The sequence below is a fragment of the Neodiprion lecontei genome, chromosome 4 (genome assembly GCF_021901455.1).
Source record: "Neodiprion lecontei isolate iyNeoLeco1 chromosome 4, iyNeoLeco1.1, whole genome shotgun sequence".
In the NCBI taxonomy this organism is placed as follows: domain Eukaryota; kingdom Metazoa; phylum Arthropoda; class Insecta; order Hymenoptera; family Diprionidae; genus Neodiprion; species Neodiprion lecontei.
In genome coordinates this window covers 698,577-712,776 of record NC_060263.1, presented here as the reverse complement: position 1 = coordinate 712,776, position 14,200 = coordinate 698,577, and the positions used below count along the sequence as shown (strand labels likewise).

The 14,200-nt window shown below is 41.0% G+C and overlaps 2 protein-coding genes across 3 annotated transcripts; both read left to right on the top strand.

Annotated features, from left to right (window-relative positions):
• Nucleotides 1-8,009: 8,009 nt before the first annotated feature.
• Nucleotides 8,010-10,020, top strand: LOC107220539 (stearoyl-CoA desaturase 5). 2 transcript variants are annotated; one of them, XM_046736344.1, is made up of 5 exons: nucleotides 8,010-8,339; nucleotides 8,835-8,944; nucleotides 9,014-9,219; nucleotides 9,397-9,582; nucleotides 9,676-10,020. In XM_046736344.1, exons 1-5 carry the CDS (start codon nucleotides 8,120-8,122, stop codon nucleotides 9,959-9,961), a joined length of 1,008 nt encoding a protein of 335 aa, XP_046592300.1. In that variant the 5' UTR covers nucleotides 8,010-8,119; the 3' UTR covers nucleotides 9,962-10,020. The 2 variants fall into 2 exon arrangements, with proteins under 2 accessions (XP_046592300.1, XP_015514670.2); XM_015659184.2 differs by having other exon boundaries at nucleotides 8,012-8,339; nucleotides 8,814-8,944.
• A 1,895-nt stretch (nucleotides 10,021-11,915) lies between these two features.
• On the top strand, nucleotides 11,916-13,907 carry LOC107221107 (acyl-CoA Delta-9 desaturase). The gene is made up of 5 exons (XM_046736346.1): nucleotides 11,916-12,247; nucleotides 12,701-12,831; nucleotides 12,901-13,106; nucleotides 13,284-13,469; nucleotides 13,563-13,907. Exons 1-5 carry the CDS (start codon nucleotides 12,028-12,030, stop codon nucleotides 13,819-13,821), a joined length of 1,002 nt encoding a protein of 333 aa, XP_046592302.1. The 5' UTR covers nucleotides 11,916-12,027; the 3' UTR covers nucleotides 13,822-13,907.
• The last annotated feature ends 293 nt before the right edge of the window (nucleotides 13,908-14,200 follow it).

The following is a 14,200-nucleotide window of genomic DNA, read 5'->3' as shown; positions in this document are numbered from 1 at the left end:
TAAATCAATTGATATGACATACATGTATAAGATTTGATTACATTTTGTTACCTTTACGTTTAATTTTTCTTCAACTAATGTTTGTCTTTTTGTTTTCTGACATCCTTTACTCACCAAATAAATTACCCAGCTGAACGTCAGCTGAAAAAAGAAAAAAAAAGAAAACAACAACAATTAAACTTTAAGGTAACAAAATGTAATTCAATTATGATTAGTGACGAAATTCTAATAGAATTAAAGTGAAACGAGAGAATAATGAGAATCTATTCCTAAAAAGAGGCTGCAAGTCTGTTCTGAATTATCACGTATATGATATTATATTGCAGATAAATAATAATTATTCGTAATATGATAAAATCGATATAATTGCCTGACACAAAAATTTCATTATACACGATACGATTAGTCCTCTAGTCGATTAATGAGAGATAACAACAACAACAACAATAATAATAATATGCGTAATAATAATAATAGTAATAGTAATACTAATATTAATAATAATATTAATAAAAATATTAATAATGATATTAATAATAATGATATTAATAACAATAATAATAATAATAATAATAATAATAATAGTAATAATAGTAATAATAATAATTGTAAATAAGAGATGACGAAGAAAAAGAAAAGTCTAATAAAATAGAAACTAGCGACCCTCAATCCCAACAAATATCCCACTGTTATTAACAAAAAATTTTATATATTGAAAGTAACCTTTCGTTCATTCATCAATGATTATTATTATTGTTATTTTTATTATAGGAAGGGGCGGTCCAGGGGATATGATACACATATGTACATATATTATGATATACAGAAATATGATAATGTGTATGTATATACATTTACCACCGACTCTTCGCCGATTGGTTATTTTGTTTATTATTTCGACGATATAATTGTTTAATAATTTATTATTGACTGTGAATAGTATATAAATAAATGACGAGAAAGAGTGTGAATCGGGAAAATGAGACGATGATTCCCCGTCGCTTGGTACCCACGCGCAAGATCCCTCGTTCCCCCATTCTCGATCAATTTTTTTACCAGATTGGGAAACGAGTTTCGGAGCCGAGAAAGTTACAACGAAGGCGGAAGCAGCGCTGCTCGTTCGCCCGAGCGGAGCCCAGTCATTAGCCGGAAACTTCGTTACAACAAATGACATTTCGGTGTGCTTAATCCTAGCAAGTTTCCAACTGTGGTTAACCGTGGTCTTCCTCCCGACGCGACGGGGCGAGGGACGAGCATCCAGCCTTTATCCTTCATCCCGAACGGGTCCTCGAATCCCCGCGAAACCAGTGTCACGTTTCGCTAAGCTCCCCCACCGAGCAAACACTCTACGCCTAAACGCGGTGGAGAGAAAAGAGACGGAAGAAGGCTCGCCTCCCTTTCCTTTTTTATCATGTACACCAGAAGTTTCCGCTTACTTCACGACTCGTGTACACCCGGAACCCGAACGATTTTTCCGCCATTGCGGTCTTTTGTACACAGGAATCCATTCGCAGAAGTTAGATAGGAACAGACGGATCGATTTGCCTGAATTATCGCGTGGATGAATGCCGCCCATGGACCCTGGATGGACGGACACTGCGTCAAAAAGGAATCGGTGGCGGGTCATCCGTTCGCCATTTACCGCGTGGAGGGATTCGCGGCAGGCCGCAAAGTCGCGTGACCCTAAATTCCAAATCCGATTATCCGGAATCCCAAAATCCCACCAACGCACGGCGACTCGTTGTTCAGCGAAACGTGACTGGACTACTTACGAGGCCACGCTTGCGCGTTTTTCAGATCCGGTTTTCGCACTTGCAGAGATTTTGGCTGCCGAAGACGATCAGCCCGGAAGACAGATCTTCTCCTTGTCAATTTCCGACGATTTTTCGTACTGTTTTTTGAAACGAAAACCAAGAAGGTGGCGGAAATTGTGTCGCTTTTTAGTCACACGGAACGACAGTGAAATGTATCGGCATACAAGAAAAGGAGGCACAAGGTAGGTAAGGTTTTGTGTCAATCCGTGAGTCTTGCAATGAAACTAAAGGTGTGGGTCTGTTTGCTTCATGCAGGCGAACGTTGCACGCGTGAATCACAAAGCAGGCTAATTAGTACCGCATGAAGTTTAATTCGTACTGATGCTTTAAAGTCGTTTTATTTCCCAGGGATTGCACGTATATAATTCACCTCCGCGCCGCGTCGACGAATTTTAATTAGAGATGAAATAACAGCCGTAATTAATCCCCCTGCACTTGAAATGGTACAAAATTATTATGACTGCACTCGCTGCTGATCGTAAATTAGTTATGCAGGAAAAAATATGGCTGGTTAGTAAAGCTATGTATTAAAAATTTGCAAAAAGAATTTTCCGGTCACTTCCGCGTCGGCTTCTGATTTATTACGATCAAACCGTACGGTGCAGCAAACTATGCTGCAAAGGTTAATCAATTATTGACAAATGTGTGTACTCTATGTTAATAACGAATTATGTTTGCAGTGTCAAGAGTGGCACGAACCGCAGCATACCGGTTCGATAATTTGGCAAACAACCGAGAGCAAACATTCGCAAAACACGAGGTGACTGAGTGGTCGAAAACTTTTCAAAGCCTTGGTGCAGAGTATCGCGCGGAAATTTCTCTCTCCAGCCAACGCACAGTGGGTATCTCATGTCTATAGATATTGGGGTAGTTAATTTTTCTACTTCTTTTTAGGGGTCACTCGTAAAATTTGTATCCAATACTAAAAAAAAAAGTTGCTGTAAAACCTGGAAGAGGTAGGGAAATATTTATAGGTCGCTACCAATTATAGTTATATTTTTTCTTTATTTTTATGTGCACACCTTACGGACTCGTATGCATTAGTTTACACCAATCAACAGCAAACTACGCCCAACAATCCTGCATTTGGCAGTTCTCGTCTTTTATCCGAAAGGTTAATCATCTCGAAGAAATCTGAATAACAGTCTTTACTACCGTAATAGGACTATCGCATCACCTTGATGCCCTCATTTCGTTGTCAGTACTGATTTTTATGAACAATGATTAATTGGATCACGATACGAAAAAACAACCTAATACATACAATATAAGCCAGTAAGGTGCCGCATGAAACTAAATAAAAAATATTACAATAATTGGTAGCTACCTCTAAATATTTTCCTACCTCGTCTATGTTTTGAGTCAGTTTCTTTTTTCAGTGTCCGTCACAAATTTCTCGAGCGGCACTTTAAGTAAAAAAGAAAAGTTAAAAATGAACCACCCCAACAGATGTGCGTATTAGGTGAGCCCAACTTGTCGTTTGCCGGAGAAGGCGGGATGCGCGAATATCCGTAGTGACGGACGGAAGCATGTTTGTGCAGTGGTAATTGGTTGTGCCGGGGGTCGCTCCGCCGGGTTTGCATTCGAGAGATGCAGAGAGGTGAGCTGATGTAATTGACTAACACAGCTGGGACTGCTTCTCTCCCACTCTCTATTCCTCTTGCCTAGGGAACCTGTCGCGTGGCAAATAAACTGTGACTACCTCTACGTCCCGCTGCATTTCCCAAGAGTGAAAGTTACGCGAGTAAGCAAGACATGTATATAAAAGATGCTCCACTGTCATCACGTCTAGGTTGGACGAAAATTCGTAGAGTGCAATCGACTCCTTTTGGACGACGAAATTAATTCGAGAACTTCGAACGGCCTGAGGATTCTTGATAATTGCCTCCTACAGATCGCAGTGTGCTCGGAACACCTGCGGTGGATCAATTAACCGGGAACTCGAGACGGCTTACCGTCTAATTCTCCTAATAACCTAAGTAGTTCAACGACGGGCATTCGCCTTCGTACAGGGCAGACACTTGGCAGCCGTGGCTGGTGTTCCCCTGCGCTAATCCTTTTTCGATAGTTCACCAAGCACTGGCTTACCCAAACAACCTCGTTGTTCTGGGAATTAAAATAGTGCAATTAGCACGCGAAGCTGCTCGGTACTCCAACAGCGTGTTAGAGCTACTTTTTAAAGGATGGTGGGGGAGAGAGGACAGCTTGGAGGGTCTAAAATCATAGCTATTTTTAGGATTTATTTTTTAAAGAAACTGAAAATACTTGGAGCAATTTCAGTTTGAGGGGTTTATTTCTTATAGTTCCAACTTGTAACAAATGGAAAAACTTTTTGGAGTCAATAACACCTTTTCAAATTAGAGTTCTTCCAATTATATAAAAGTTTTAATCAACAAAAAGTTTCATTTGTCGATCGACAAATTGTTAAAGAAATGTGTATAAAAAAATGTTGGGATTAAAATTCAAAAATCTAGCCACGAACTCGAATCGATAAACAAGTTTTAAAGATTGTGTCAAAACTTCAAGTCGAACGGATAAAAATTGACCGAGGAATTCCCTACTTGTAAGCGCCATGCCGTCATTTTGTTATTGATTTGAATGCGAAAATTCTAAAATATTATTGAAACTATAAATAATAAAGTCCTCAAATTCAAATTGATCCAAGTATTTTAATTTTCTTTAAAAAAAAACTCCTAAAAATAGGTATGACCTTAGACCGTCCACGGTTTACCCCCCTCCTTAATTCTTTATTCCACTCAACGCAACGCGAACCCATAGATTTTTTCTTATTCTGCAGGCAAGCTTTGTTGAAAGTTTGAATTTCGCATCGACTGGAGAGTTGAACTCGAGCTCCGTGAATAATGAGGCGCGGGGTGTCATTTTTATCGCGAACTTCATTCTCAGACCTGACAAATAGGCGACATCTGAAAGGATTATAGTATTTCATGAAGCCCGCTGGACTACCGCAGCTGAAAACGACCCACGGCGAAGGACGAAGAGGAAGTACCGAATAGGTAAAACTGAGAGACTCGGCAGGAATCGCAGGGCTTACGTGTGATAAAGCACGCCTTTAATATCCGCCAATTGAATTCTCTTGATAAAACGAACCTATTTGTAACCGGATTCTGAACGGCCAACTTTCCGCCGAGATATATAAAAGTGCCCGAGGATTTGTCAAACTAATCGATCCCCGAGTTGGCGAGGCTGCAAAGCTGGATCACGTAGCTCAGTGTTCCGTTTGGAATTACCCGCTTCGCCAGGAATGATAAGTTTCATATGAAACCGCCTGGCAATTGATGATCGCAGCTTCGTGTCTTCTCCGTGATACGTTGGAGCAATGCATGCTTAACCATGTAAGTTGGCAAATCGGTAACAATGTCAGAGTTCGTAAAAGACGTGTTATAAACGGATTGCTGTTTCAAGGTACAAAATGAACGCATTCATTTTCAAATATATTTATTCATGTATTGTTATTTTACAGGTATGCGTCGTGTCTTAGCCCTGGGGTCTCTAATGCAACGGTTGACAACATGAACTCTCGAAGCCATTGTGGAAAGCAAGGAGTCGTCACCCCACTGTTGTATTCGCAACATTTTTAATTGTACGTCGAAGTGGTCGGAGGAGGTTATTACCGTTGAGTACCTGCGTCGTGGAGATCCTTTCGTCTCGGTAACGTCGAGTGGCTGTCTGGAGACAAGTTGGGAGCTGGAGGCTCGGTGCGGTCGTTATTACGCGTCTGAAACTCTCAAATCGTTAGTCCGTTCTCCTCTTCTCGGGGACTTGACGCTAAGTGTAAAAAGAACCAACCGGATGTTATTGCATCCAGAGAAACGGCAATATGCGGACGAAGGTAATTGAAGCGATGAAATTAGTGAAAAGGAAATGTCGCGACGAATATGGGAATATTGAAAAAAATTGCCGGCTCGAAATTTCGATATAGAATGCGATCTAAAACCCGGCGAAGAAGATCGATGCTGACCCAGAGTCGTCCTGCGACTCCTTGGCGAACGATGCAAAATTAGTGTGACCCGGTGACCCGGTTGTCCGAACAGCACCGAGAGATTCACCATAATTTCTACATGAGTTAATAGGTGCTTCAGAAGGTGTAGAATGGATTACGCCTCGCACTTCAGACCGCGATAACCTCTCGACTCACCGAAGAGGAGTACCTACTGCAGGATCAACTTCAACTAAGCAAGCGAATTGGCATAGCTGCAACTCAATTAACCGCACAGATAAAGATTGTTCCGGAGGCTTTGTGCGCGTTAATACGTATATTTGGAGGCCTTGAGCGTGGCGATCCTTGAATTCAGTGGCGTAATTTCTGCTTGAAACTTACACGGTACCTTGCGAGGAGGAAAGATTTTTGTTTCCTGATCAACGCACGCAATATTTGAGTGACTCTACAGCGGTAATGCCAGGAAGATAACCGGCTACTCGTCAAGGCTCTTGGGCGTGTATTTTGACGAACGCTAACGCGGTGACAGAGCGATTTCAATGTGACATGTATTAGCTGAATCCAAGTTTCATGAGCATGAGGAACTTCGGTTTGGGCGAGTAATGGGCAGAGGGAAGAAGGAATTGAAGAATCGGAAAAAATGAAGGCTCGTCAGCGAAGCGTTGAAGGCGAGACAACCTCCATTACTCCGCCATTGACGTGCCTTCTCCACTTTCAACGGAAAACTCTGAATCGTTTGAGCCGCTGACGAATGCCCTACCAGAGCAGCCAACACCCAGATGGGCGGAAAGTCGATTCAAAACGCGAGGTACAAAGCGGAGCCTTTTAGTGGGAAAAACGAATAACGGATGACTCGAGGCGGATCGAGAGTCGAGGTTCGATGCACGTGAAACGGAATCACGGTAAGATGTCACCTGAGCGGGTGCGCATCTCGATAAGAACGCGGATCGTTGGCAAAGACGCCGGATGGCTGCAAGATCAAACTTTTGCTTGATGCGCGGGGATGTTTGAATGCGCGTAGCCCTTCCGTCCACCAGATAGACCTACCTACGATTACTGATATTGACATCTTCGTGAGAACTAGATTCTGGACTAGAAGAGTTTTCAGTAATTTGATAAACTTCATCGATATCATAGAATACTCAGCATGTTGTCTACAAGACGTAATTTATAATTGTATACTGTATAACCGAAATGTGAGTGCTTCGGGATTTATTGAAATTTCGGTACAGAGAAACTACCCTATGCGAAACCCGTACCAAAAATCGGTACCTAATTTCCAATGCCGCGCACCCCTAGTAGCCGCTAGACTATATTGTTTCACATATTTGAAGAACATGTTTTCATACGCGAAATTTGCGTACCTATGATTCCTGACTGTGTTTAGAATAGGGCAGTCCACGTAAAATCCCTAAGTCGGAACTCGCAATATTTTGATTTCTTTTTTACTTTATTGAACTATTTTTGTAATTTTTACAGTATTACTGACAGCCATACATTTGACATCCAACATTTTTCAAGTTCACGTATAATTCATAAGCTCAGAGTGATGTCCATCACTTTCTAGTCACTTGACGGTAACTTATTTCGGTACTATGAACCCCCCACCACTTGATTACTTCCAAGCAATGTTCGCTATGCAGTTTTGCTACACGTGTCAGACAAGGCGTCCGCGGAAAATCTAGAGGTCATACGGACGTCGGTTCGAAGGATTAATTTATTAAAAAGTCTTACGCGTAATAGAACACATCGTATACAGCGACACTTTGGTATTCAAATTTCTCCTTCGATTATGACCTATGCAAATTTACGTTGCGACTTTGTACAATTGTGTGCAACGAGCATGCTGGATTCTTTAACTGGGATCCTTCAATGACAATTATTCTGTTTACGTTAACCTTTGAGGGCAGCTAAGCGGAGCGTGATATTTCCTCGAAAGAGTCGCCAATAAGCACGCATGTATGTATAATAAGTATTATCATCTAAATTCTACGCATAGTTCGCGGGACGACTCGAAGCATTATAGATACATTGTACATTCCACGCCAATTCGACCTGGGCTTTACCCTTGATCTCTCAGATTAGGCGCACGATTTTTTCTATGATTGTTCTCGCTTTGAAAGGTACTCTGTTTTTTTTCCACACAATTTGAATTTTCTACAATTTTTAGAAAAGATTTGATCGCAGGCCCCACATATAAGCGGTGTTTCGCCGGTCTACAGGTCAAAGCGTTTCTACAGATACTCGACTTGTAGTCTTGCGGGGGTGCGCTGACGGGTATATAACAAGCTGACATTCAGCCAACTTCACTAGTCTGTCAATAGTGATTCTAATAAACAGTATCAGGATGCTTTCCGACGAGAATTACGTATTGGAGGAATCGCGCAAAACAGTATTCAGTAAATCGGAGGACCTGAAGCCAATTAAGTCCGGCCAGATTCGACAGAATATAATATGGAAATACGTTTTGCACCTCCTGTTATTTCACGTAGGATTTGTGTTTGCTTGCAGCGTGTACGCTTTTGGACTATCTGCTGTGCGGATCAAATGGTTAACGGTTTTATGGGGTGGGTTTAAAAATTTGAAGTATTAATTTCACTGAATGAAGTGCATGGAATTTTGTTGCATTTTTTCTCCTACGTAAAATATAGAATTCTACAAGATACGTATATTCAGCAAGAAACCCACATATAGACGTACAAAAAATACTACCATCAAAATAATTTTTTAAACATCTAGTCAGAATTTTGAACTTGAGCTAAAGTAGCACCTGTGTGGAATTGGTTAAGGTTATGAAAACGATTATAATGATATCATACAATGCAGAACACTTCTGTAGGAGCGCGCTGCCATTTCATACCATTTTACACATAATCGTCAGCAGCACTCGTCAATCATTAAGTAAGATTATTTCAAGCCGCACAAAATAATCGCAGGAATTGTAGTTCAGTTATCATTTTGCTTAGGACAAACTTCTCAAAACTGAGGGCTGAAAAACATCACTGACAATTATTTCAACTAATCCATTCAAATTTGCGCAGTCCCGATGTACTATTTCATAGGAGAACTGGGAGTAGCCGCGGGAGCTCATCGTCTCTGGAGCCACCGAGCCTACAAGGCAAACCTCGGCTTACGAATCGCGTTGATGCTAATGTACGCCGCCGCTGGGCTGGTAAGTAGCGAATAGATTTGTGTAGTTAATCATGGAGTGAACTTTAATTGTTGAATATTGGTTTTGCAGTACTGCATATTTCACTGGGTCAAAGATCACAGAATCCACCACAAGTATTCCGAAACCGATGCCGACCCCCACAACGCGAAGCGAGGCTTCTTCTTCTCCCACATTGGATGGCTTATGGTTGAAAGACATCCCGAATACCTTCGTCGACAAAAGGAACTTGACTTGAGCGATATCATCGCTGACCCAGTGGTCATGTTCAATAGGAAGTGAGTAGTCTCAAAATTAGGACGATTATTTCTGCTATCCGTGAGTTGGAAAGATAAAGTGTGTAGTCGAGTTCACGTATACAATTTCGATCCATGTATGCCTATAGACGTAGGTATTACAAAAGAGCGCGTATAAAAATAACAATACAAAACTGATAAATCACCAAATATTCACAGATATGAAAACGAATTGTACATCATGTTTTGCTTCGTAATTCCGACGGCAGTACCAGTTATATTTTGGGGTGAAACGTTGCTGCATGCGATTTTGACTCAATGCTTCATACGCTACGTGCTGATCCTTAATGCTATTTGGTCCGTCAACAGTTTCGCACATCTTTGGGGCCATCGTCCATACAACCGGTACGGAAGTAATCAAGGATCTCCTATGCATGTGTGAATTGAACAGATATGGCTAGACAACGAGTCAACCTGTTGAAATGTATTTGTTCGCAGGGTGATCAATCCTGCAGAAAACTCCATAGTTTCTTTGGTGGCATGCGGTGAAGGCTCTCACAATTATCACCACACGTTCCCCTGGGACTACAAGGCTTCTGAATGGCCATACATGAGATTCAATGTTACCACATTATGTATTGATGCATTTTCAAAAATGATGTGGGCGTATGATCTCCGAGAAGCATCACCTGCCTTCGTGCAAAAAGTTATGGAAGAAATTGGTGATAAATATAACGAATCATCCCTGATTCATCAAGACGGTTATAATCCAATTGATACCTGAATTACATCACAAACATCAAACATGTTGTAGTATTTCAATAAAATCTATAATAATTTGAATCAGTCGAGTTGATCGCCTTTACCTCATCCGAGTATACGAAGTTTTAGAAACATTCACCCCTTTTGGGTCAGCCACTTGTAGTTTGCATCATTCTGCAGCAATCCTTGGATCCGTTCTGTGTGACTAATGAGATTGAGATATTGGTTGATTGAAGAGAAACCAACTGACGACATGAAATGACGTTAAATTCGTAGGTGACTCCTCACAATTTGGACTATGCACAAGAACAGATGCTTTTTCGAGGATGATTGGTTTAGTCTGGTTTGAGTGATAAAATTCTTCGTTTTTCGGCTGTAACTCGATCTTTATACGTTGCTCGCAGGGTATTGGGACTGCGCTCGACCGTTTTCTCTCGCAAATTTACGTCGCAAAGGTGCATCAAAGAATTTATTCCGGCACTCTTCAAAATCGCAAAAATTCTCGCCAAAAATGCAAAAGGGTTAGCCTTACTTTTTTTTCATTATTCAGCGAAAAATTTTTAGTCTCAAATTCGATTTGTATCACCCTTTCCCGACTAATCGGACCCCCAGGAACTCAGAAAACGCAGCGAAATAAGCCTGGGATCAACAACAAAGAAGTTACGATGGAAAAAGCACCGTCTGAAAAATGTCGAAAACTCAGGTTCTCGTTTTCCGGCTCCAACTCTTCATACGTTGCTCGCAGCCTATTGGGACTGCGCTTAATCGTTTTCTCCCGCAAAATTACGTCGGAATCGTGCAACAAAGAATTTATTCCAGCACATTCCAAGATCCCGAAAATTATCGCCAAAAATGCGAAGGGGTTATTTGATAAACTTCATCGATATCATAGAATACTCAGCATGTTATCTACAAGACGTAATTTATAATTGTATACTGTATAACCGAAATGTGAGTGCTTCGGGATTTATTGAAATTTCGGTACAGAGAAACTACCCTATGCGAAACCCGTACTAAAAATCGGTACCTAATTTCCAATGCCGCGCACCCCTAGTAGCCGCTAGACTATATTGTTTCACGTATTTGAGGAACATGTTTTCATACGCGAAATTTGCGTACCAATTAATCCTGACTGTGTTTGGAATAGGGCAGTCCACGTAAATCCCTAAGTCGGAACTCGCAATATTTTGATTTCTTTTTTACTTTATTGAACTATTTTTGTAATTTTTACAGTATTACTGACAGCCATACATTTGACATCCAACATTTTTCAGGTTTACGTATAATTCATAAGCTCAGAGTGATGTCCATCACTTTCTAGTCATTTGACGGTAACTTATTTCGGTACAATGAACCCCACCACTTGATTACTTCCAAGCAATGTTCGCTATGCAGTTTTGCTACACGTGTCAGACAAGGCGTCCGCGGAAAATCTAGAGGTGATACGGACGTCGGTTCGAAGGATTAATTTATTAAAAAGTCTTGCGCGTAATAGAACACATCGTATACAGCGACACATTGCTATTCAAATTTCTCCTTCGATTATGACCTATGCAAATTTACCTTGCGATTTTGTACAATGCACGGGCATGCTGGATTCTTTAACTGGGATCCTTCAATGAAAATTATTCTGCTTCCGTTAACCTTTGAGGGCAGCTAAGCGGAGCGTGATATTTCCTCGAAAGAGTCGCCAATAAGCACGCATGTATGCATAATAAGTATTATCATCTGAATTCTACGCATAGTTCGCGGGACGACTCGAAGCATTATACATTGTGCATTCCACGCCAATTCGACCTGGGCTTTACCCTTGATCTCTCAGATTAGGCGCGCGATTTTTTCTATGATTGTTCTCGCTTTGAAAGGTACTCTGTTTTTTTCCACACAATTTGAATTTTCTACAATTTTTAGAAAAGATTTGATCGCAGGCCCCACATATAAGCGGTGTTTCGCCGGTCTACAGGTCAAAGCGTTTCTACAGATACTCGACTTGTAGTCTTGCGGGGGTGCGCTGACGGGTATATAACAAGCTGACATTCAGCCAACTTCACTAGTCTGTCAATAGTGATTCTAATAAACAGTATCAGGATGCTTTCCGACGAGAATTACGTATTGGAGGAATCGCGCAAAAAAGTATTCAGTAAATCGGAGGACCTGAAGCCAATTAAGTCGGGCCAGATTCGACAGAATATAATATGGAAAAACGTTTTGCAGCTCCTGTTATTTCACGTAGGATTTGTGTTCGCTTGCGGCGTGTACGCTTTTGGACTATCTGCTGTGCGGATCAAATGGTTAACCGTTTTATGGGGTGGGTTCAAAAATTTGAAGTATTAATTTTACTGAATGAAGTGCATGGAATTTTGTTGCATTTTTTTTCTTACGTAAAACATAGAATTCTACACGATACGTATATTCAGCAAGAAACCCACGTATAATAGAGTAATTTTTTAAACATCTAGTCAGAATTTTGAACCTGAGCTAAAGTAGCACCTGTGTGGAATTGGTTAAGGTTGTGAAAACGTTTATGATAATTTCATACAATGAAAAACACTTCTGTAGAAGCGCGCTGCCTTTTCATACCATTTTACACATAATCGTCAGCAGCACTCGTCAATCATTAAGTAAGATTATTTCAAGCCGCACAAAATAATCGCAGGAATTGTAGTTCAGTTATCATTTTGCTTAGAACAAACTTCTCAGAACTGAGGGCTGAAAAACATCACTTACAATTATTTCAACTAATCCATTCAAATTTGCGCAGTCCCGATGTACTATTCCATAGCAGGACTGGGAGGAGCCGCGGGAGCTCATCGGCTCTGGAGCCACCGAGCCTACAAGGCAAACCTCGGCTTACGAATCGCGTTGATGCTAATGTACGCCGCCGCTGGGCTGGTGAGTAGCGAATAGATTTGTGTAGTGATTCATGGAGTAAACTTTAATTATTGAATATTGGTTCTGCAGTACTGCATATTTTACTGGGTCAAAGATCACAGAATCCACCACAAGTATTCCGAAACCGATGCCGACCCCCACAACGCGAAGCGAGGCTTCTTCTTCTCCCACATTGGATGGCTTATGGTTGAAAGACATCCCGAATACCTTCGTCGACAAAAGGAACTTGACTTGAGCGATATCATCGCTGACCCAGTGGTCATGTTCAATAAGAAGTGAGTAGTCTCAAAATTTGGACGATTATTTCTGCTATCCGTGAGTTGGAAAGATAAAGTGTGTAGTCGAGTTGACGTATACAATTTCGATCCATGTATGTCTATAGACGTAGGTCTTACAAAAGAGCGCGTATAAAAATAACAAAACAAAACTGATAAATTACCAAATATTCACAGATATGAAAAAGAATTGTACATCATGTTTTGCTTCGTAATTCCGACGGCAGTACCAGTTATATTTTGGGGTGAAACGTTGCTGCATGCGATTTTAACTCAATGCTTCATACGCTACGTGCTGGTCCTTAATGGTATTTGGTCCGTCAACAGTTTTGCACATCTTTGGGGCCATCGTCCATACAACAGGTACGGAAGTAATCAAGGATCTCCAACGCATGTGTGAATTGAACAGATATAGCTAGACGACGAGTCAACCTGTTGAAATTTATTTGTTCGCAGAGTGATCAATCCTGCAGAAAACTCCATAGTCTCTTTGGTGTCAGGCGGTGAAGGCTCTCACAATTATCACCACACGTTCCCCTGGGACTACAAGGCTTCTGAATGGCCATACATGAGATTCAATTTCACTACATTATGGATTGATGCATTTTCAAAAATGGGGTGGGCGTATGATCTCCGAGAAGCATCACCTGCCTTCGTGCAGCAAGTTATGGAAGAAATTGGTGATAAATATAACGAATCATCCCTGATTCATTAGGACAATTATAATCCAATTGATACCTGAAATACATCACTAGCATCAGACATGTTGTAGTATTTCAATAAAATCTTTAATATTCTGAATCAGTCAAGTTGATCGCCTTTACCTCACCCAAGTATACGAAGTTCTAGAAACTTCCTCCCCTTTTGGGTCAGCGTCTTGTAGTTTGTATCATTCTGCAGCAATCCTTGGATCCGTTCTGTGTGACTAATGAGATTGAGATGTTGGTTGATTGAAAAGAAACCAACTGACGACATGACATGACGTTAAATTCAAAGGTGACTCCTCACAATTTGGACTATGCACAAAAAGAGATGCTTTTTCGAGGATGATTGGTTTAGTCTGGTTTGAATGATAGAATTCCTCGTTTTTTGGC

Excerpts from the sequence above, each read along its gene's own strand:
- LOC107220539 (XM_015659184.2), top strand. The coding sequence starts at position 8,120 with ATGCTTTCCGACGAGAATTACGTATTGGAGGAATCGCGCAAAACAGTA. Across the intron at positions 9,220-9,396 it reads GTGGTCATGTTCAATAGGAA|ATATGAAAACGAATTGTACA; the intron begins GTGAGTAGTCTC and ends AAATATTCACAG. Across the intron at positions 9,583-9,675 it reads GGCCATCGTCCATACAACCG|GGTGATCAATCCTGCAGAAA; the intron begins GTACGGAAGTAA and ends ATTTGTTCGCAG.
- LOC107221107 (XM_046736346.1), top strand. The coding sequence starts at position 12,028 with ATGCTTTCCGACGAGAATTACGTATTGGAGGAATCGCGCAAAAAAGTA. Across the intron at positions 13,107-13,283 it reads GTGGTCATGTTCAATAAGAA|ATATGAAAAAGAATTGTACA; the intron begins GTGAGTAGTCTC and ends AAATATTCACAG. Across the intron at positions 13,470-13,562 it reads GGCCATCGTCCATACAACAG|AGTGATCAATCCTGCAGAAA; the intron begins GTACGGAAGTAA and ends ATTTGTTCGCAG.